Source organism: Microtus ochrogaster, chromosome 1, assembly GCF_000317375.1.
Source record: "Microtus ochrogaster isolate Prairie Vole_2 chromosome 1, MicOch1.0, whole genome shotgun sequence".
Lineage (NCBI taxonomy): Eukaryota > Metazoa > Chordata > Mammalia > Rodentia > Cricetidae > Microtus > Microtus ochrogaster.
The window spans coordinates 22863693-22887788 of NC_022009.1; the positions used below are offsets into that span (position 1 = coordinate 22863693).

Below are 24096 nucleotides of genomic sequence, written 5' to 3' on the forward strand. Positions count from 1 at the left end.
TTTTTTTTTTTTTTTTGAGATAGGGTCTATTATATAGCTCTGACTTCCCTGAAACTTGCTATAAAGACCAGACTGGCTTCCAGATCACAAAGATGCACCTGCCTCTGTCTCTTGAGCGCTGGGTGAGCGCTGGGCTTAAAGGCATATGCCACCATGCCTGAACAAAAGTCAGCATATGAAAGAGAGATTTAGTGACTCTCATCATGTAGAATTTGGAAAAGAAAGAGCCGTTACTAGGCAAGTGCATACCTGAGTTCTGTTAGCTTGAATTCCAGAGAATTAAATGGGAAATGGGGAGAGACAAAAGGAAACACAGTAAATTGTTTTTATTTTTGTTTTGCTTTTTGAGATAGGATTTCTCTGTGTAGCCCTAGCTGTTCTGGGACTGGTTTATAGACCAGGCTGGCCTTGAATTCACAGAGATTAGCCGGCCTCTGCCTTCCTGAGTTCTGGGATTAAAGGTGTAAACCACCAGTACCAGCATGATATTATTGATAAAATGCAACCAGTACTTATCTTATAGGCAAGCAATTTATTTTTACAATTCTTGAGATTTTTAGGTAGATATAAGGGAAAAAGGCAAGTTTAAAATTAAATATTGACTCTGGAATAACTGCCATAGAGAAGACGATGGGCAGATAATGATATTGTTATAAAGCAGAGACTTACCAAAAACTCTTATAACACCCTGTAGGAATCAGTCATATCGAGACAAAAAAGACCATTCCTCATCCAGAAGAGGAGGATTTGATAGGCCATCCTATGACCGGAAGTCTGATAGACCACCCTATGAAGGCCCATCCATGTTTGGAGGTAGAGTAACAACAACTGTGTTGAAAATGGAAGCAAATAGAGGGTGTTTTTTTCTTGTAGCTATGGATTTAAACGTTCATCGTAAACCATACTTGATTTCTTATAAAATGGTAACATTATTTAAAAAATAGTAACACAATTAATAAAATAAAATTTAATTTTTATACTATTAAAAGGAGTTTTGAAAACAGTCACTTATAATCCCACCACACACCATACTACAACTTTAATTTTATTTATTTCTCTAATTTTATTTAAAATAATTAAAAATTATTTTATTTTTTTATTTCTATGGGTATTTTGCCTGTGTGTATATGTGTGTACCATATGCATGCCTGGTGCCCAGGGAACCCCTGAAAGTGGAGTTAGAGATTGTTGTTAGCCATCATGTGGGTACTGGAATTGCACTTTGGTCCTCTGACAGTGCAGAGTCATCACTCCAGCCGCATTCTCTCTTCATACTTATTTAGGAAGTTATAATTGCGAATAAAGCCAGGAGTTTTCTTGTGTGTGTGGTGTTTTTGTTTTGTTTTTGTTTTTTGCTGTGTCAGGCCTCAAATCCAAAGTCTCACACATGCTGGGGAAGTGCTACAATGCTAAGTTGAATCCCCACCGATAAGTAAAGTTGTCTTGTATTTCTTCTGTTTAATAACTGCATCTTATACATTTACCCATATTCAGACTCCTAGTGGCTCCATGATGTTGCATGGAATTGATAAAGTACAAGGTGCTTACTGTTAGACATTGAATTTACTTGTCTCTCTTCGTTACCGTGAGTTGCACTTAAACTAGAAACTCCCACCTAGTCACAGGAATAGCCTTTCCTAATCGATGACTCTAGCTCTTAAACTATGAAGTGAAAAAGTAATAGAGCCTGTACAGGATCAGTCATGCCTGGGTTATCCCGCAGAATATTTACTCCTCCATGTCCTCTTGCTGAATAGTTTCCCATATTTAATATGAATAATGGTGAATTCAGTGTTTTACAGAACAATATGCAAATATGCCAGTCTTTTTATTTTCTCAATTGCAGTAGATTTATGTATTTATTAAATTTAAAAGTGACCCATAACTCATTAGGCCTGATCTGAATTATAAATAGGAAGAAAAGAAAAAGTTATTACCTTTCACAATGATTACTGTGTAAATCGTGTTATTCTACTGCTTGAACCCAGGAGAACGAAGAACTTACCCAGAGGAGCGAATGCCCCTGCCAGCTCCTTCCCTGGGCCACCAGCCACCTCCAGCACCACGGGTTGAGAAGAAGCCTGAGTCCAAGAACGTGGATGACATTCTGAAACCCCCAGGTCGGGAGAGTAGGCCTGAAAGAGTAAGTGCCATGAACCTGACTAGTAATTGTTGTGAATGTAAAAATGGTAAGAGAGGGAGGCTTATTTCTTTTATCAACTTAGTTTGAAGTATCTTTTTTTTTTTTGGTTTTTCGAGACAGGGTTTCTCTGTAGCTTTGGAGCCTGTTCTGGAACTCCCTTTGTAGACCAGGCTGGCCTCGAACTCACAGAGATCCTCCTTCCTCTGCCTCCCAAGTGCTGGGATTAAAGGCGTGTGCCACCACCGCCCGGCAGTTTGAACTATCTTGAGCAGAATTTTTCTACTCAACTTTTCTGCAACTTAAAAATATTGGTTTCAGGGCTGGAGAGATGCTCAGAGGTTAAGAGCACTGCCTGCTCTTCCAAAGGTCCTGAGTTCAATTCCCAGCAACCACATGGTGGCTCACAACCATCTGTAATGGGGTCTGGTGCCCTCTTCTGGCCAGCAGGCATACACACAGAGAGAATATTGTATACATAATAAATAAATAAATATTTTTTTAAAAAAAATATTGGTTTCAAAGCCTCATAGCATCCGAAACCAACAATCTCAGACACTGCCTACATTTTAAAATCTTAAAAAATTTTAGAGCCAGATTTCTTTGCAAAAATAATGTTGGAAACTTTTAAAAATAGTTTGTGAAAGTTTAATTAATTGCATTTTGAAGAAAGAAAAAGTAGGCTTGACTTTTTGATATATGGAACAAAAAGGGAGATTAGGAGACTTGTTTAGGTTTAATTTTCTGATGTATTCTCTCTCTGAGATATATATGTATGTATATATTAATATATATGCTTTGAAATTTGTCTAATATTGAATAATCTTATAATAAAGATTTCATCCACATATCCAAATTCCACGTATACAGATTAATAAGTCATTGTTTTTATGAGCGTTTTTGCCTGTGTGTGTGTAGTGCACTATACGTGTGCCTGGTGCCCACAGAGGTCAGAAAAGGGAGTCCGCTTCCCTGGGACTGAAATTACAAATGGTTGCATGCAGCCTAGTGGGTGCTAAGATCGAATCCAGGTCTTGTGCTGTTGTATTAGGAGCGGCAGGGCTGCATCCCCTGCACCCTGGCTCCCAGCCGCCTGCTAGCTTATGCCCCTAAATAATTACATGGACACTATATTCTTTTAAACACTGCTTGGCCCATTAGCTCTAGCCCTTACTGGCTAATTCTGATATCCCCATCAACCCATCTCTAATAAACTGTAGCACCAGTCTTACCAGGAAAGAGTCAGCATGTCTGACCTGGTGGCTTGCTTCATCGTGTCTGCCTCTGAGAGGAGCTGCATGGTTTCTGAGCTTACTTCCTCTTCCTCCCAGCATTCTGTTCTGTTTACTCCACCCACCTATGTTTTAACTTATCAGGGCCAAGCAGTTTCTTTATTACTTAACCAATGAAATCAACAGATTGATATATGACACTCCCACATCATTTCCCCTTTTTCTGTTTAAACAAAAAAAAAAAGGCTTTAACTTTAACATAGCAAAATTACATATAACAAAACAGTTATCAAGTAAGAATTACAATATTTATATCTATTTTACCTTTATCTTAACTAAGGAAAACTATATCTATTTTTCAACTCCATCAAAGACCTAAGTAAATGAGAAGTAAGCAACTTACAAAACTCTAGAAATCACAGAGACATCTCGCTGCCTGGACAGTCACCCAAAGTTCCTCTGTACTGTTGGGGCGTCCATCTTTGGCCTACAGGCCCATAGTTTCCAGCAGACATTTCAATGAAGCAGGAAATTTCAAAGGCAGTTCAGTCACTATCTGCTGTGTCCTGCAGAATGTCTTGCAGACTCTTTCATGCATCAGGAACCCCGAAAGATCATCTCACCTTTAGGCAAGTTCAGCAGTCCTCTTTCTGCGGATTCTTTGTGTCCAGTTTATGCAACAGTCCAGGCAAGAGCAGTTTCTTGCCCAAATGGCTATCAAACTCCATAAGGTGCCTCTTCGATGCCCATCTTCCTCTTGAAGTAGATTGGTGCTGCCAGGAGCAGACGTGTCTCATTGTCATGAAAAAAATACCCTAAATTATTAAAACATTAAATAGCATATTCCATAGTCTTTGAAAGATATGAAGAATGCCGATCTAACTGAAATATATCTCTATATATCTAGAAAATCTAACTAACATGACTACAAACTTGACTATTATTAATGATTATCCATTAACAACCTATATACATTACATTTTTAAATGAACTACACAATCACAATACCTTAAGATCAGAAACACATATACATATAACAAAATTGACCTTAAATTTAAATCACTAAAGCAAAATCCATATCAATGCAAATTGTTCATACCTATATCACTGTGCCACAATACACTTACAAATGTCAGAGTCAGAACAGCTTACAGGAGTTGGTTCTGTCCACCTTGTAAATCCCAGAGATAAAACATAGATACTGCGGTTATGGAAGCCAATGCCTTTACCCACTGAGCCTTCTTGCTTGACTCAGCTGTGGGTTTTTATAGATGCACTTCATCAGGTTGAGGAAGTTTCCTTCTGTTCCTATTTTCTCGAATATTATTACTCACAAAGGATTGTTGGGTTTTGTTGCATGCTTTTTTCTTTTTTTAACATTAATAGAGATGATTGTATGACTTTTGTTTTAGTACATTGGCATAATTTAATACAGTAATTTATTTTCATGGTAGTTGGTGCTACTAGAACAATTTTTCTGTTGCTGGATCTGGTTTGAAGATCATTATTACATCTACATTCATAATAGATATGCTAGTTTTCTTGTCATGTCTTTGACTAGTTTTGATACAAAGTGATGTTGACCTCATAAGTTTGGAATTATTCCTTCTGGTCTTTGGAAGAATTGGCACTCTTTAAATATTTAATAGAACTCAGTGATGGAGTCTTCTAGGCTTTTCTTTATTAGTACTTTATTATTATTATATTCATGGGTATTTTGCCTGTCTATCTGTGCTGCTTGCATACCTAGTACCTATGAGGCTCAAAGAGAACATCAGATCCCCTGCAACTGAGTTACAGGTGGCTCTACCGTGTGGGTGCTGAGAATCAAACCTGGGGCCTTTGGAAGAATAGCCAGTGTCCTTAATAGCTGAGCCATTGTTCCAGCCCTGTTGGTGCTTCTTTGTTCATCTGTTTACCAGTTTACTGTCTTTTTCTGATCCTATTCATATTCACATAATCTATTTTTTCTTTTGTTTTTCTTTCATTGAGATAGGGTCTCAAAGTATAAAAAGCTAGCCTCAAACTTACTTTGTAGTCAAGAATGACCTTATGACTTTGAACTTCTGATCTTTCTGCCTCCCCACTTCTCAAAGGCTGGCATTCAAAGTATGTGTCACCTATGCCAGGTTTATTCACTTTTTTGGTTTTTGGTCGGGGTCTTACTATATATCTCTGGTTGCTCTAGAATTCACTATATATGCCAGGCTAACTTCACAGAGATGCACCTGCCTCTGCCTCCCTTGTGCTGGATTAAGGATGTATATTACCACAGTTGACCTTTTTTTCTCTTGTTTTACTCTCTCATCACCACCACGATCCCCCCTTTTTTTTGGCTGTTTCTTAGGCAAGTTTGGGCATGGATCATTCTAGATATTTATTTGTTTTATCTAAGGTATATTCTTTGTTAGCATGCAGCTTATATGTATCTTTCTTATAATCTCTTCACCTTTTTGTAATATTGGTAGTGACATCTATTTTTTTATTATAGTAATTTAAAATCTTTTTTTTTTTAGCCTAGGTAAAAGATTATCAATTTTATTGTTTTTTTTCCAAAGGACCAGCTTTTGATTTTATAGATTTGAGCAATGTGTACGCGTGTGGTTTTTGTTATTTAGATACTGACATTTCTAATGACATAATGACAGGGTTCTTTATAAGGAAAAGATGTTTATTTATACCACAGTGTAGGAGATGCAAGAGATGAGGACTTTCTTGTTGCATGAGAACATGGAGGATGTATGATGTTGGGAACATGTGTGAGACAGGAAGCCATAGAGATTCAAGGATCAGACTTACAATTTATACTATTCCACTATCAAGAAAGGTGTCCAGGGTTCCTCAAAAATAACCCCAACTGATCTAATTAACCTCCCACTAATCCCCACCTGATAAAAACTCCATTATCTCCACCCAACAGACCCTGGAGACAAAGTTTCTAGCACCTGTACTGTTGAGGAACACACTAACCAGATCCAAACCCTGATGTTTTTCTCATTCTTCTTATTTCATTAGTATCTGCTCTAGTCTCTGTTACCTTCCTTCTGTGTCATTAGTTTTAGCTTGCTCTTTTGCTAGTGTTTTAGGTAGAAAAGTAAGTTTTTGATGTTAGATCTTCTTAATGTTTTAGAAGATTTTATTTGATTTTATGTGATGAGTTCTGTGTGTTTGCGTGTATGTATGCACACCACCCACAGAGGTCAGAAGAAGATGTTGGATCCCCAGGAACTGGAGTTACAGCCACCACGTGAGTGCTGGGAACCAAAACCAGTATTCTTCTCAACTGCTGAGCCATTCTCAAATTGCAGAAATGTGTTTTAGAGTTTTTTGTTTTATCTTTTGTTATGCACTAGCTGAGAGTACTAGCCGTCCTAAAATTCCAGCTGAGCCATCTCTCCAGGCTCTGAATCTTCCTTGATATAGACATCTGCACCTAGAACTTCCCTTCAAACATTTGTTTAGTTTTATTCCATGAGCTGAATAATGATGTGTCTTTCTTTGCATTCCTGTCAGAATATCTTCTGATTTCTTTGGGCCATTGGTTTTTAAGTAGTTTGTTCCACATACATATTCATTTCCTTTGTTCTGCTTTTGCTTTGTCTCTTAAGACAAGGTCTCAGGTTTAGCAGGTTAATCAGAGTCTCTGTGTGTTCAGGATGACCTTGTTCTTCTGACCTTCTTCCTCTACCACCTGAGTGCTGAGATTACAGTCATTTCCCACCATACTGGGATGGCGCTCAGGACTTTCTGAATGCTAGGCAAGCATACAGAAACTGAGCCAAATGAGCTATATCCCACAACCCCACACAAAACAAAATCTCTACCCTCATTGTATTTCAGATTGTTGTCATAATGAGAGGATTGCCTGGCAGTGGAAAGACACATGTTGCAAAACTTATTCGGGTGAGTATGGGAAAACAAAAAAAGGAAAGGAAAAGAATTGCTTGTGTTAGTAGGCAGTAGCTCCCATTTGATCAGTTATAGAGGCCATTATAACTGTTATAGATCCTTAGTAGATGTTTTATCTACTTAGACAAATAACTTTGCCTCTGGTTGATTTTAAACCATAAGAAATTTTTATTTTATTTAGCCACAAGTGGGAACTTTAGTGTGTTTGTCAATTTGGTTTACTTTTTTTTTAAAAAAAAAAAATCTTCTTGACTGTTGTATTCTTAGGATAAGGAAGTAGAATTTGGAGGACCTGCACCCAGAGTTTTAAGTCTAGATGATTATTTCATCACTGAAGTAGAAAAAGAAGAAAAAGATCCGGATTCTGGAAAGAAAGTGAAAAAGAAGGTATGATATGACCTTTTGGTGGGATTTTAAGAAAAATGCATTCAGGGAGAGATGTGGTTGTTTCTTTTGTTTTTTGAGATAGGGTTTGTTTATTGTTTTGAGGCAGAGTCTTACTAGCCCTGGCTGGTCTGGAACTTCAGGTAGACCAAGTTGGCCTTGAACTCAAAAGGGTCTGTCTGTCTCACCACCTGGGGTTTAAGGTGTGCACCACCACTCCTGGATTAAGATGGGGGGGTGAAGATGACCACTTCCTGTCTTCTGGACACCAGCTTTGGTACTTAGGTGTGAAGGATGCATAGTCATTCTGTCTTGGTGTGAACCAGGCTGAGCCTGCTCCTTCCTTCTGCTAACCCCCGTTTCTGTGGGATTTAGGTAATGGAATATGAATATGAAGCTGAGATGGAGGAGACCTACCGCACCAGCATGTTTAAAACATTCAAAAAGACTCTGGATGATGGGTTTTTCCCTTTCATCATTCTGGATGCTATCAATGACAGAGTTAGGCATTTTGACCAGTTTTGGAGTGCAGCAAAAACCAAGGGTTTTGAGGTATGGTCTTAAAGAACTTTTGAAGCACTTTTAGTTTGAGTTTTCTATTTCTTGACCTTCTCATTACTTATTTTTGTTTAGGTGTATTTGGCTGAAATGAGTGCAGATAACCAGACTTGTGGCAAGAGAAATATTCATGGAAGAAAGCTTAAAGAAATAAACAAGGTGACTTTTCAGAAACATAGGGTGCTGGAGTACCCCAAGCGTCATTCTTTGAGCGTCAGCACTGTTGTCTTAAACTCACTTTCCTCATTTCATTTTCTGAGTGTCTTCTACCTGATTCAATAAATGTTTTCCTTTCTGTATTTTAACTGGAGGGGCTTGCCTAGCTCTTCTTGGAACTAGCCTATTCAAGTTGTAGCAATAATTGCATATCTAGACAGCTTATTTGGCCTTTATTGGAGTAGTTGTCTGAGATAACTTGTCCTGAATATCTCTATAGATGGCTGATCATTGGGAAACCGCACCTCGTCACATGATGCGTCTAGACATTCGTTCCTTGCTACAAGATGCTGCAATTGAAGAAGTAAGTGTGCATCTTTGCTCAAATGCAGTTAAGATTAAGCAACACATACTTCACCTTCTTTACACAGATGTCTTAAACTTACAGAAAAGTTACATGAACAATGTAAGAGCATGTTTTTACCTTTTAGTGATCTTAATGAATCTGATAATATTTTCCCACATTTTTCTTTATTAATGCTTAGTGACATTATTATACCATTACTGTAGAATCATATGAGAGATAAGTTGAATAACATTAGTCCATCACCTCTAAATATATTGAAGGCTATCTTCTAAGAACAAGGATGTTCCCTAATAAAGTTAATTAATTATAAAATTTAAGAAATTTAGCTGGGGGGCTGGAGAGATGGCTCAGTGGTTAAGAGCATTGCTTGCTCTTCCAAAGGTCCAGAGTTCAATTCCCAGCAACCACATGGTGGCTCACAACCATCTGTAAAGAGGTCTGGCGCCCTCTTCTGGCCTTCAGGCATATACACAGACAGAATATTGTATACATAATAAAAATAAATAAATATTTAAAAAAAAAAGAAATTTAGCTGGGTGGTGGTGACACATGCCTTTAATCCCAGTATTCAGGGAGGCAGAGGCAAGCAGATCTCTGTGAGTTTGAGGCCATCCAGAGATACAGAAAGAAACACCCTATCTCAAAAAAGCAAAAAAAAAAAAAAAAAAAAAAAGTTAACATTAGCTAGGCTGATGACACACATGTTTAATCTCAGTACTTGGAAGGCAGAGGCAGGCAGATCTACAGAGTGAGTTCCAGTACAGTCAGAGCTACATAGAGAGATCTTGTCTCAAAAAAACTTTAACTATATTAAGTAAAATAAATTTCTTAAGTGTTAATTTTTGTTTTTTTGGTTTACTTAACCCCATGTTCCCCCTAGGTCATACCCCATAGCCAGTTCCTTAATTTGACATTTGAATTTTCTTGAGTTAGCTTAAAAAATAGTCTATATTTAGCTTTCATCACCTGTCCTGATGGTGTACTTTATAACCCCTTTTTGAATAGGATGAAACAGCCACTGTATGGTCCTGACTGGCCTGGAACTCCTTTGATAGATCAGGCTGGCCTTGAGCTCACAGAGAAGGCATGCACTACTATGCCCAGCTTGGTTTTTTTTTTTTTGGAGGGGGGAGCAGTTTCAAGACAGGGTTTCTCTGTGTAACAGCCCTGGCTGTCCTGGAACACTCTTTGTAGACCAGGCTGGTCTCGAACTCACAGAGATCCACCTGCCTCTGCCTCCCGAGTGCAGGTTTTAAAAGTGTGTGGCACCTCTGCTGGGCTCTTTATAACTTTTTGTAATTGGAACAGTGGCTCCCTCAGTAAAGTGCTTGCCATGAAAGCATGTGACCTGAATTTTGACTCCCATCACTCATATAAACACTGGACACGTTGGCCCTTGCCTGTAATCCAAGTACTTTGGAGGGGGCATATAAGAGATTCCTGGGGGCCAGGTGGTGGTGGTGCACGCTTTTAATCCCAGCACTCCAGAGGCAAAGGCGGTGAAGGGATCTCTGTGAGTTTAAGGCCAGCCTGATCTACACAGCAAGTTTCCAGATAGCCAGGGCTACAAAGAGAAACCCTGTCGAGACACACAGAGAGAGGTAGGGAGAGAGAGGAGAGGGGGAAGATTGATTGATCTATCACTGGGGCTCAGTGGCTAACAAGTCTAAATTGGTGAGCTCCAGGTTCACTGAGAAGCCCTGTCTCAGAAAATAAGGTGATATACACCTTTAATTCTAGCACTTTGGAGGCAGAGGTCAGCCTGATCTGTAGATCATGTTCCACGACTGCCAGGATTACACAGAAACCCTATCTGGGAAGAAAAAAAAAAGAACAATAATTGAGGAAGACGCCTACACCCAAAGTCCCACACATACTGAAGCACATACACGTATGCCTACTGTTTCTATCTATTTATTTATTATTATTTTTCAATATTGTAGGGCCTGGAGAGGTGGCTCAGTGGCTAAGGCACTGGCTGATTTTCTAGAGGACACAAGTTCAATTCTGAATATACATCTGGTGGCTTCCAGCCATCTGTAACTATAGGGGATCCTATACCCTCTTCTGGTCTTCTCAGTCACTGTACACAGGTGGTACACTGACATCTATGCGGGTAAATCACTCACCATAAAATAAAAATAAAGGTTAAAAGACTTAGACTTATAAAAATTAATTTCTCAGACTGACTACCATAAAAAATAGAATTTTTATGCATATAGACCAGTTGTTCTGTTGAGTGCCCATCAGTTTGGGTTGGCTGCTTCCGTTAGTTTAGATTTAAATTAAATAGCAGACAGGGCTCAGTCAGACCAAACTGAGTGGCTAATAGCATGGTGGGGAAACTAACTCCTGCAAATGGCTCTCTGATGTCCTACTGTGCGCTAGAGCAATGGGCACATGTGTGTGCTCGTATACAAGTGAGTGAATGAATGAATGAACGAACAAATAAATGTGTAAAACAAAACTTTAGCAGGAATGCTGCACGAATTATATGTTCTCAGTGCATCACATTTGGTTCACATCATTTGAGATTCCAGTTTACCTTATTGCAATTTAGGCTTTGGTCTAAACCTTGGCACCCACGTCATATTTATTGGGTTTTTACTTTTGTAATTTGCAATAAGTAGTCTATAAGTATCTATTAGTTTCTTTTTCTCCAACACATTTTCACTCATTGCTAACTCTTGATGGTAGTCATTAGTTTGGAAGAAAGCATCATGAAAAGACAGTGAATTTCTGTCTCAGTCACTTGTGTACTTCTGTTTTGTTTGACCTTGTTCTTTGAATGGTGCTGTTTTTAATGTGTGATTCTGTGGCTTGGGAGCAGACACTCCTGTAGCCCAAATTTATAGCCACATGTGGTAGAGTTGATCATGCCACCTTTTAAAAACATACTCTTTTTTTTCCTGGCTTTTATGAGTTCATGCACTGCCTTTCTATTTATCTGTGTATCATCTCAACGCAGTCTCCTTTTCTAACTTGGCCTTTCCAGACATTAAGAAATCACTTAGGCTGTTGTCCTAAGCTCAGTTGTTTGTTTTGTTTTGTTTGTTTGTGCTTTGTTTTTCAAGACAGGGTTTCTCTGTCTTGTCCTGGCTGTCTTGGAACTCATTCTGTAGACCAGGCTGGCCTCGAACTCATAGAGCTCTACCTGCTTCTGCCTCCCACGTGCTGGAATAAAGGCGTGTGTTACCACTCCCCAGCCTTGGCTCAGTTTTAAACTTCACACATATAAACAGCCTATTTTTGAGATTGCCAGTTTTATGCCCATATTAGTTTGCTAGATTGCCTCTTACGTACCTTATAAAGACTGGCATATCACTACCTTAAAAGTAACAATTTTGATGAGATCTAATGACACAAGCTTTTAATCACAGCGCTTGGGAGGGAGAGGCAGGTGGATCTCTGTGAGTTTGAGGCTGACCTGGTCTTACAGAGCCAAAAAAGTTAACAGTTTTGAATGAAGTCTTTTAAATTCTTTCTGCGATTGTTTTCTGAAGTCTCCCCGAAACATGGCTTGTTAGTGTGGCCAGCATTCCTGACGGTGCTCCTCTTCTAGCACCCTCTGTCCCTGTTGGAGGAACCACCAATCTCTCTTCCTTATACCAGCTTTGGTGGTTTCCTACCAGTTTGTGTTACCTTCTAAGTACTTCCACATCTCTGCTCTCATATTTGTTATTGTGCCCCTGCCCCCATTTCTCTTATTTTGGAGAAATACTCATTAGAAGTTTTTAAAAGTCTGTATCTTTTGAGCATTAAAAACAGGTGACCCATCTACTTAGAGTAAAATATTTTGCCTAACTTTATAGGGATAAAGATAAAAATTCCAGGAATATCTATCTATGGTCTTTTAGTCCCAATTCAAAGTTCAAGGTGTTCAGATTTACGTGGTATATGGCAGAGAAGAACCCATGCCGTCTTGTGCTTATTCTAGATTCTAGTGAGTCAACATTTCCTTAAATACTAATGCATTCCTTTTTTTAAACAGTGATTATTGGTATATTGTAGGTAGAGATGGAAGATTTTGATGCAAATATTGAAGAACAGAAGGATGAAAAGAAAGATGCAGAAGAAGAGGAAAGCGAACTGGTAGGAGACAGACCAACCACTTTGAGCAAAGTGTCTCTTTGTTATTCTTAAGGAGTGTTTTTATTCAGATCTGTAGTTAGATTAAATAGTGTTGGTACACACTTTTTACAGTAAAAGTTTCCGTAATCATCTTCATGGAGGCTTTGGATTCTTTTTATTTTTTCCTAGTCCAAAAAAACTCTTGTGTTGTTAAAAGAAAAATTTAGCAGAGTACTAAGAAACTCATCTTTGTACTCATCTAGCTATGGGTGGTTATAAGAGAGTATACTTTTCAAAAAAGTAAATTACATATGAAAGGGAGTTTTTTCCATTCCAGCGGGTATGTGGTATAGCCTGTCCAGTATGTGCATACGTGTGTCTTCTTTGCTTTAAGATCTCAAAATTGAGTTCTGTCACTTGAGGCAGAACTTATTAAACGAAGAAGCAAAGGGCTGCCACTGGCTGCTGGAGTTGTTCTTATTTTGTCTTGTTAAGTGATGACAAAAATGACTGTGTAGGCAATGGATTTTTACCAAGGCTGATAAAATAATAATGTTAGTGTAAAGTTCTGTGTACCTCCTGTAAATGCTTTTGATTACACCTCTGGAGATGTTTTCCTTATCCTGTTACTCAAGAAATGAAACCTATAAAATTACTGACGTGTTAGTGTTGACTAATGAGGTACGGAGATTAACAATGCCTTTGAATAGTATTGCTTTTTAAATCCACAGTATTATTTGCTTTGTTTGCTATTTCAGCTCTTGCTAAAGTTGCTTCTCATATTTCTTTTAATGAAAATGTACAAACGGAGATTTCTGATTGCTGTCCCTTAAAACATAGTCTATAAGGAGTGGTCTCTTCAAACCATGTGTGACATAGAAGACTCTTGATAGAAACTGTGTTTATATAGCATTGGTGTCGACCTCTTCATTCCTAGATTTTTAAAATGTGTATTAAAAAATAAGCTTTAAAGTTAATGATAATTGAGTCTCAGTATGTTTTTTAAGTCTTATTTTTCTTAATCAGGTTGCATTTTGACATACATACTCTAATATGTGAGCAGGAAATTTACTTAAAGGCCACATTGTTCTGGGTAACTATTAGCCTCCCTAACTACTTGTACCCTGTACTAGACAGTGACTATGAGAAATTCAGTGTTATTAGCTTTTGGAAGCTTCATCTTTTGTGGCAGTTTTATTTCAGGATATGCTTCATCTCACTTGCTTAAATGTAGTCAACTTGAAGCTTTTAATAAAATGTGCAGTTACTTTTTAAAAGAGAAACACATTGTAACACTAGTTTTACATCAGAGAACTGGTATGGAAGCATTAAAATTCTACTCTGTTGAACTCTCTTGTATTTCCATGTGGCCTGCTAAAGGATGAAAGTTTTGAGGATGACCAGGATGGTTCCAGCAGGGGGACGTGTATACACTTTTTTACTTAACTTCTTTTAGCCCAATCACATAGCAGGATCCAGCTCTTTTGCTCTTGGAATCTATCCCAAGGGTAAAAGATTCCTGGAGAATACTAACTAATGTGGTGTAAGCTAAGTTTTGTGTCATCCAGATTGCTTTAACAGAATCTCAGTAAACTTTGCATTTTCAGTTCTGTACTGAATGAAGTCCAGTCTTTTCTTAGGTAAAAGAATCCCTAGGGATTGTTGGTGAGATAGATTCCTGCCTTTAGTGCTTGCACAAACCTAGTACATATGATTACAGTCTATAATTCTACTATTCCAGTGATGCTTATGCTTCTAGGTGGTTTTTAAGATAACACTTGTGCAAATTTCCTCAGTATTTAACTCAACATCATCACGTCAGCACAGCTTTTTCTTGATTTGATCTAAGTGTTTTTGGAAAAGATGTAATTTATAATCTGAAATGCTACCTAGTAATTCCTAGTTCTGCATGAAGACTAGCAGTGTATAAAAGCAAAGGTGTCCTGGAATACGATGCTCAAGTGAACTCTCCTGTAGAGATTGTTCCGATGTCTCCAGTGTGTTTTTAATGCAGCTATGTGCAGTCTGCTCCATGACCTTGAACATTCTCAACAGTAGAGAGATGACTCGTAAAAGACAATACCTTCAATAAATTTGTCTGGTTCACTAGGTCCTAATATTAACATTTCTGTATAATAGGATCTAATTGAAATCATAGTCCAAATAAAGGAAAAGGAGAATTGGGATAAATGACATGGAATAAACTGGCTAGGAGACTAAACAGAAGGGATTACTACATAGTTGTAGACACCCAGGGACATTGGAAGATGTTTGGGGTACTTGTTTAAAATGAATTACTCAGTTATCTTATGTAAGCTGTAAATTGCCTGTGGTAATTTCTGGTTTATCACATAACAGGAAAACGTAATATTAGAAGCTATCAGAAATAGTTTCATTTTCATCTGGTGAAAGAGAACTGCTCTGAAGTTGATTCAATAAAATTAGCCTTTGTAAGATCTAACTGGCACATGGATTGAGTCATGTAAAATAAGTGTGAACTTCGTGATGGGGTAGTTGGGTTCAAGTACCAGTTTTTCTTTTCCAAGTACTAAAAAAGACACTGGAATGAATGTCTTGAAGAACACTTTTGGACATAATGGCTTCAATTACTTGAGAATAGCAGTTGTTCTTAGAAAGTAACCTAGCTAGTTTATAAATTTTCTGAGTGCTATTGATCTTGGCTCAGTAACTATCTGTACACTCTTGCCATAATTGCTATACATCTGGTGTTGAGGCTGCAGTTGAGTCCTCAGCTGGACCTGCCTCAGAGTGCATTCCTGATCCTGTCCTGACGACTGCTCTAAAAGTGCAGTGAGGTTTGGTGAATTTGGTCACTTAACTTTCTTCAAGGATAATAAAGTTGTGTTTTCCATAAGGATATATTTATAACTAGCGAGTGGAAACTGAATCCATTCCCAGTTTTAATGCTTTTCCAATTCAAACGTGTTATGCATGTATGTGTCTCTTTCTAACCCTTCGAGCTTCTCTCTGTGTACGATTTAGGGTTACATTCCGAAAAGCAAATGGGAGATGGACACTTCTGAGGCAAAGCTAGGTGGGTATTTCCTTTTTCCTGTTTTTATATGTGATACCTGATAATCATGGTGATAGAGCTCTCCACTGCACGAGTGAAGGGCCAGAAGCTTGTGCTCACCCTGCAGTTATTTCACTAGCCTTGCCTTGCCTTCTTGTATCTGTGACAGAGGAAAAAGGATTTTTTTTTACAAAAAAATTCATTGGAAATTTTTAGGATAATTAGAAATATTTGATAAGCATAATAACATACTGTTACTTCTAACATTCTTTTTTTAGTATTAATCAAAAATGTGCTCCTAACATTTTTTTAAAAGAATATTTACCTGTAATCCAAAGTTGAGCTTGTTTGTGAGTACTTTAGTAATTAATTACTTTAGTAATAATTCTAATAAATACTAGGGTTTTTAAATGTAATTAAAAAGAAGGTACCTGAGTACTTGAGTTTCTGTGTTGGGAAGTAAGTGCGTAATTGAAATATTCAAGGAGACTCCATTTAAATTTTTCTTCAGACTGGTTTTAGTACCAAGTTACAAGATAAACTGGTTTAAATGATTGCTTACATCAAACTTTAGAGTTCCCTGTATAAAAATTGTATGTACTAAATGTATTCCTTAGATATTTTAGTGTGATTCTGAAAGGGTTTTTTTTTTTTTTTTAATCTTTTTTACTTCACTTAAAATGCCAATTTAATATGTCAATTTAGGTGTCTCAGTAGAAACTTAAAGGACCATGCCAGGACTTACTGATTGATTAGGAAAGGTGACTCTCAGTTTTTCTCTTCGTGTATTGTTACTCTAGAACCAAGCAACCAACTCAGCATCCTGTCTGTAGACTTAGTTTGTCCATTCAGCACTTTGGCTACTTAGGTCATGTGACCTTTACATGTAAGGGGAGTGCATGGTACACACACTTGCATGGGTCACTTGGGTTAGAGATAGCAGTTGGTTTGAGTGGGTTTTGTCTTAAAAGATGAATACACAAACTAGTAATAGTGCATTATGGGAATAGGTACTTGCTATAAAAAAAATCTTAAAAAGAATTAGCTTGTGTCAAGTAAAAATTGTTTGTGGTTTATTGGAATATTCGTCTACAAATTTTTCCTCAGAGAAATTTAACAGTAATGGACTTTCTCCCCATATATACCATAAGCACCTTTTTGCTTAAATGCAGTTAAATATTTAAGAAAATAGTAACCGGGGCTGGAGAGATGGCTCAAAGGTTAAAAGCACTTGTTGAACCTCTGAAGGTGCCAAGTTCAACTCCCAGCAACCACATGGTGGCTCACAACCATCTGTAATGAGATCTGGTGTCCTTTTCTGGCCTGCAGGCATACATGCAGGTGGAACACTGTATACATAATAAATAAATACATCTTTTAGAAAAAGAAAATAGTAACCACAACTTTTTTTTTAAGGGTGGTGTCTTAAGTGTTGCTTCTTTTGAATTAGTCAACCCTGTTTTGATGTGCCATATATAGTTTTAAAATACCCTGTAAGATTAGAAGATCATTGGTTTCTGCTGGTGCTTTAGTGATGAGCTTCAATGGCAAAATGTGATTGTAAAAATAAGGGATTGTAAAAGTGACGCATATTTTAGCAGATATTCTCCCGAGGTGTTATGCAATATATGATCTGGGATTGTGCTTTTAGAAAATGAACCATCCCATTTTCTGTTTTCCTTTCTAGTTTTAGAGGAGAAAAGAAAATGGAACATAGCCATTATGAGTGTTCAAGACAAATGAAATGTTATTAATGTTTATATTGATTTCTGAGAAATTTGACTTGTCTATTATTTCTCAGAAATGTATCTTATACAGTCTGTTAGTATTAAAGACATTACACAGTGAATTTCTGCTTGCAAAAAGTGGATTTCTCATGAATCTTTTTAGTAATGGCTTTAGTAATGAATCTAGAAAGGGAAATTTTTACTTGATTGTAAAAGTAGTGACAATGATGTTTTATAAAGGATCTAGCATCTGGCACCACCGGATTATCTTGAGAGTTAATCCAACCTTCAAAGAAGGAAAATTTAGTGTAAGCTTTATCAAAATGTTTACTCCTAGCTGGGCGGTGGTGGCGCACGCCTTTAATCCCAGCACTCGGGAGGCAGAGGCAGGCGGATCTCTGTGAGTTCGAGACCAGCCTGCTCTACAGAGCTAGTTCCAGGACGGGCTCCAAAACCACATAGAAACCCTGTCTCGAAAAACCAAAAAAAAAAAAAAAAAAAAAATGTTTACTCCTTTGAGATTGACCCATTGGGTCAATTGAAAATGCTTTCCTAACTCATGAGGATCATCTGAGAGTTAGCCTATTTGTGTTGCATGCCTTTCATATATCATCAAATTTAATGTTTGTTTACCAGGTGCACTTTATTTCCCCGAATACTTTACCAGCATTCTTAAATTACTCTTAGCAACATGATTATGCTGAGGTGGAAGCATAAGCTTTATCTGTGTTGCATATTGAGCTGAAGGAGCTGAAACTGGAGCTGAGGGTTTTGGTTCTTAGAAGAGTCTTCCAGTAAGAAAATACTTCTATACTCTTCCAAGCAGCTGACCAGAAATCATTGTAGAATCTTGATTTGTGCTTAATATGTAAGTCGGCCTGTGTCTGTTAAATAAGAAGGAACATCAATTTAAAACAGTTTCTGGCCTGAGCTATACCTGGCATGGTATTACATGTGATTGACAGCTGCCTGACCAGTGTTAGTTACACCTGACTGCTCTTTCTTGACTGGGAGATAGATGTGGTAATGCAAGAGCTGGGTTTTACACACATCTGCCGGGATTCAGTACTGAAGCTGCTTCAACTGCAGTCATGTGGTTTTTAGTTTCTCACACTTGTACAAACTAGAATATTCTAGACTTACTGTAATTCATCTTAATGTCACTTGTCAGTACTTAAGAGTTGTATTTTAGCCTTCTCCTTATCAGACAGACTAAATCATCTTTTCACAATTGAGGTGTAATTGTTATTTGTGTAGGCACATAACTCTTGTATGTTCACCTTGGACAAATTTTCAAATACCATTTACATTTAGAAAATATATAGATATATCTATGGAATTTTTCCTTTATGCTATAGTGACATGCAGTGTTTTAAAGTTGTGGTAAATTCTGTGACCAACCAAGTTGGATCAAAACTTCATCCTCTTTAAAACTTCATCTTGCAACCTAGGTTTCTAATGTGTGAGGGAATTTGAACACCCGTCTTTCTTCTGTAACCAACACCCAGATTCCTCTTCCCTTCCTTACTTTATGCCACCGGAGTGTTTGGAATTCCAGTGTTTGTGTGGATGGGTACTTTCTTCAGCACTTAAAAGAAACTTTAATGTGCTTGCACAATAAAATTTCAAATCAAAGATTTCAAATAAGGGGGTATTCTGACTAGAAGTGTAGGCTTTGGGACTTCAAGTTGCAAATACAGAACACATGATGCCATTACCTAGTGGACAAGGAAATACCCTTGCAGTTTCCACCTGCCTTTCTGCAATGCTGCCTGACTATGCTCTGTTGTTAGAATTGAAATGTGAAACTTTCACTTCAGAGTATGTTCATGCCAATCAGTTGTTCTAAGTTTGGAAATCCTTGGAAGTTTGTTTAGTGAGTGTACTGGAGCTTCTTACTCTTTAGTAAGACACTGCATGTCTAAGGTCTTGAGCTAAGGTTGGTCTTACTACTTAAAGGATTGCCATGGGTTTTCTGATACCATGTATTGTGTCCCTATGTGGCCAAGGGTTCTGTACAGTATGACCTGTCTATAGAGCCATTTGGTACAGCATTTTATCAACAGAAGAGGTAGAAGATTGTTCTGTGCAGCCAACAAGATGGAACAATTTTCTTGAGTTTTGTAAACTATTGTCATTCATATTACTAATTTTCAATGATAATTGCTTTTATGAGGGAAGGGTATGGGAACTAAACCTTTTGCCAATTATGTAAAATCTTTTTGACTTCTTAAAGTTTGTATACAGTTACTTGGGTGTGGAGTTTGTACATTAGAAAGTATAACTTCTCCCTCCTTGCGCCTGCTTCCAGTATACGTTCCATATAAAATTTTTTCCGACTCGGTACCTTAAAGATTTCTAGTGTACAAATTCTGTGTTCTTTCTGGAGTTGAATGTTCGTTATGTGTTTCTGAAGCAGTTAAACTTTCCTTTATTAGCCCACTTTAACAATAGTGTGTTTAGATAACTTCAGGGGATGCAAGTGCTTCACTGTAGCTCAAATATACATAACTCATAATATTCCACATCTATATTCAAAATCAATATTAACAACAAATAAAAAAGACACATTTTCATTGTGTGTTATTTAAGATACCTAATCTGATATTTCATAATTTCTAAATGTGTTGTTTATTTGATAATAATGAGGTATTGGGAGGCCAACTCTTTTCAATAAGAACAAAATACCAGATTTGATCACTTTGACTCACATCAATCCTTAGCATGGTGAGTCAACAGTACTTTAGAGTATACTCAAAGTACAAAGTGGTCAGCAGTACTTTACAGTATATTCAAAGAAAGAGGGGGTCTCATATAGTTCCCTTACTCATAAATATTAACTCATGAGTGCTCTTATCCAAAATCATAATCAAAAACACATCCTTACACATGATCTTGTTGTTGTCTGATTTTCTTATGATATGGTATCACACATCTTTGTAGATCAACTGAGCAGTATTAACACTGTGTTAAAGAAAAAAGCAATAGTTGTTTTTAAAGAGACCTGGTTTTTGTTGTTTGTTTTGTTTTGTTCTTTTTAGAACATGAGAGCTGAAGTGTGATTTTTCTGAGGCAGGGAGAGTCTTTTCTTGCCTTACCCATATTTATTGCTAAGACCATCAAATTATAAATATTACCCAGTACAAACACCAAGCAGACTGTGGGAATCACATAAAATTTGATATTTTCATAGACAAGAAGATAGTTTAGATCTGAAAATGGTGCTGCAATGAAAAATGTGGATGTGCCCTCTGGAAACAATCTAGCCCTCCTTTTCCTTTGTGTGCTATATGCAAATCCACACACTGTTAATACTTTGGCTCTGTGTTTGTTTCACAGACAAGTTGGACGGCTTGAGGACTGGCACTAAACGGAAACGTGACTGGGAGGCGATTGCCAGCAGAATGGAGGATTACCTGCAGCTCCCTGATGACTATGAAACTCGTGCTTCCGAGCCCGGGAAGAAGAGGGTAAGAGACTTACTGAAACTTGAAGACTCATCTAAATAGCATTTGGATTTTAGAAGAAAGTTGGAGGTGGAAATGGCTGCCCATAAAGTGTCATGCAAGTCTAAGGACCCAAGTTCAGTGTCGAGCTCCCAGTAAAAACAGAAAATGTTACAATTACAAGCACACTTTGAAAGTTTACTTATTTTTATTTTATTGGTATGATTGTTAACCTGCATGTATGTTACATATATCATATGCATGTCTGGTACCTGCAGAGACTAGGAGGAATATTGGATCTCCTGGAAATGGAGTTATAGATAACGTATAAGCTGCCTTATACTTGCAACATCAAATCTGAATCCTCTGCAAGAGCAGCAAGTGCTCTGAACTTCTGAGTTTCTCTCTAAGCCCTCTTTGTATTTCTTTTAAATTAATTTTCTTAGTGCTTGAATATTAAGACAATATTTTAGTATGAGAGAATAAAAATGTTAGTAGATTATCATCATGGTGTCTTTCATTTCAAAGAATCCCCATTTCAGGGCTGGAGAGATGGCTCAGAGGTTAAGAGCACTGACTGCTCTTCCAGAGGTCCTGAGTTCAATTCCCAGCAACCACATGGTGGCTCACAGCCATCTGTAATGAGACCTGGTGTCCTCATCTGGCCAGCAAGCATACAGACAGACAGAACACTGTATACATAATAAATAAATATATCTATAAAAAAAAAAGAATCCCCATTTCAGAACTCATTGATACACTGCAGATAAGCAAGGTAAAATGATATACTTTTAATCCCATCACTAAAAAGAAAGAAACAGGTGAATTTAAGTGAGCTTGAGGCAACCTGGTCTACATAGTGAGTTCCAGGTTAGCTCTGTCTTGGGAAACCAAAAAAATTCAAATACTGCAGACATACAGTAAACCCACTCTTGTCTATGTAGTTTGAGGGGATGGGAAAGGGAAATCCCATTAATGGCCTTTCACCTATGCCCGGCCACATGCAAAAACTTTAAGAGTGAGGCAACCGAAGTTTAGTTGGCTCAAGCTAAGCATGGTGGTGAATCCATGCAGTCTCATCACCTTGGACTGAATAAAGGCTGGGAGATTGTCCATGATTTGAGGCCAGCCTGGGCTGCAGAGACCCAGTCTCAGAAAACACGAAAAACAGTAGGAGTGGCTTTCCTTGGGATGGGACTTGTGAGTTACAGTTCTGGTGACAGTGAATGAGAACTGTTTTTCCCTATTTTTGCTCACGTAACTATGACTGTCTTCAAAAGGTGGTCCCCAGAGACTAGGCTTTAAAGTGCCATTTTTGCTGGGGTGTAATGTAACTCAGTGGTTAAGCACTTGCCTTATATATCAGGTTCTGGGTTCCATCCCCAGTATAATAAATAGATGAATAAAATTTCAAAAATTACTATTTATGATTTCTATTCTTAAAAGAAACTGTATTTCCTCACATATAAACTATAAAGAGGCAGTATTTAGTACAACTTTAAAGAGAAATTGATTGATCTTGAAGTAATTTTACTTTTCTTAGAAATGTTTGAATGGTAATGGATGAAGCACATGTACCTCAAACCTTTGAGTGTTAGTCAAGATTTTTCTGTATGATTTTCTTTTCTAATTTTTTTTGTTTTCAATGCATCCCGACTGCAGTTTCCTCCCCCTCTATCCCTCCCATTCCACCTTTCCTCTTTCCTAGATATAATTTTTTTTAACAGTTAAATGTCCCCTCCTTCCCAGAAAAAGACATGGTGGTGTAAATCTCAAAAGTACCTTTAGGAAAATTAGAAGGAAGTTGGACATTTAAGAAACTATTTCTGGCTGAAGTTGTTTTGTGCCTTATAATTTATTTTTAGTATTTTCATAGTTATTTATTCATTCTGATACTTGAGTGTGTAAGGTCTGTGAATGCCTAATAATAGATAACCGACTTTAAGAGATTAAGTTTCATTAGAGATGGGCGTTAAATACAGTAGTTTTTTTTATTTATTTTTATTTTTTTTTAATTTATTTTATTTATTTTTTTTTAATTTATTTATTTATTAAGGATTTCTGCCTCCTCCCCGCCACCGCCTCCCATTTCCCTCCCCGTCCCCTATCAAGTCCCTCTCCCTCATCAGCTTGAAGAGTAATCAGGGTTCCCTGACCTGTGGGAAGTCCAAGGACCGCCCACCTCTTTGGGGGAGCCTAGGCAGTTTGGATGCTCAACTTAATACAGTAGTTTTTAAGTATTAAATTTTCTTTAGAAATTGTAGTCATTGCCAGGCCATGGTGCTGCACGCCTTTAATCTCAGCACTCAGGAGGCAGAAGCAACCGGATTTCGAGGCCAGCCTGGTTTTCAGAGTGAGTTCTAGAACAGCCAGGGCTACGCAGAGAAACCCTAACTCAAAAAACCAAAGCGGGGAAACAAAAGAATCATAGTCATTGGCCAGCAGGACAGCTCAGAGGTAAAGATGCCTGCTGCCCAGTGGACAAGCCTGATGACCTGGGTTTGATCCCTAGAATCCACCAAAAAAGTGGAATGAGAAAATGCGCAAAGTTGTTTCCTGACCCCCACATACATGCTGTGACATGTGCATGCCAGTGCGTGCATGTGTGCTTTCACACAAGCACTAATAATAATGATAAGTATTTTTGGCTTTTCTTTTGTTGGTTTGGTTTGGGTTTTTTTTTTTTTTTTTGTGTGTGTGTGTGTGGTTTTGGTTTTTTTTTTTTCTTTTAGTTTATCAAAACAGGGTTTCTGTGTTTAACTATCGTGGCTGTCCTAGAACTTGCTTTGTAGACCAGGCTGGCCTCAAACTCACAGATTCACCTGCCTCTGCCTCCTGAAAGCTGGGATTAAAAGCTTGCTCCACCACTGTCCAGTTGATTTCAACTTTTCAAGACAAGGTTTCTCTGTGTAGCCCTCTCTGTCCTAGGACTCACTCTGTAGACCAAAATGGCCTCAAACCCAGCATTAAAAAGATTTTTTTAAAAAGTCAGTCATAGCTGGGTGGTGGTGGTGCATGCCTTTAATCCCAGCACTCAGGAGGCAGAGGCAGGCGGATCTCTGGGAATTCGAG

The 24096-nt window shown here is 37.8% G+C and overlaps 1 protein-coding gene across 2 annotated transcripts in view; it reads left to right on the forward strand.

The window, feature by feature from the left end:
- Ylpm1 (YLP motif containing 1) overlaps positions 1-24096 on the forward strand; it is a 78963-nt gene that overhangs the window by 49776 nt on the left and 5091 nt on the right. Inside the window, exons 10-19 of one of the 2 annotated variants that reach the window (XM_005343356.2) lie at positions 695-813; positions 1989-2143; positions 7213-7275; positions 7549-7668; positions 8041-8217; positions 8299-8382; positions 8660-8743; positions 12758-12838; positions 15821-15872; positions 20918-21048. In XM_005343356.2, coding sequence (XP_005343413.1) covers positions 695-813; positions 1989-2143; positions 7213-7275; positions 7549-7668; positions 8041-8217; positions 8299-8382; positions 8660-8743; positions 12758-12838; positions 15821-15872; positions 20918-21048 — 1066 coding nt within the window. Of the gene's footprint in view, positions 1-694; positions 814-1988; positions 2144-7212; positions 7276-7548; positions 7669-8040; positions 8218-8298; positions 8383-8659; positions 8744-12757; positions 12839-15820; positions 15873-20917; positions 21049-24096 lie in introns of those variants that run through there. The other variant, XM_026780114.1, reaches the window with a different exon arrangement.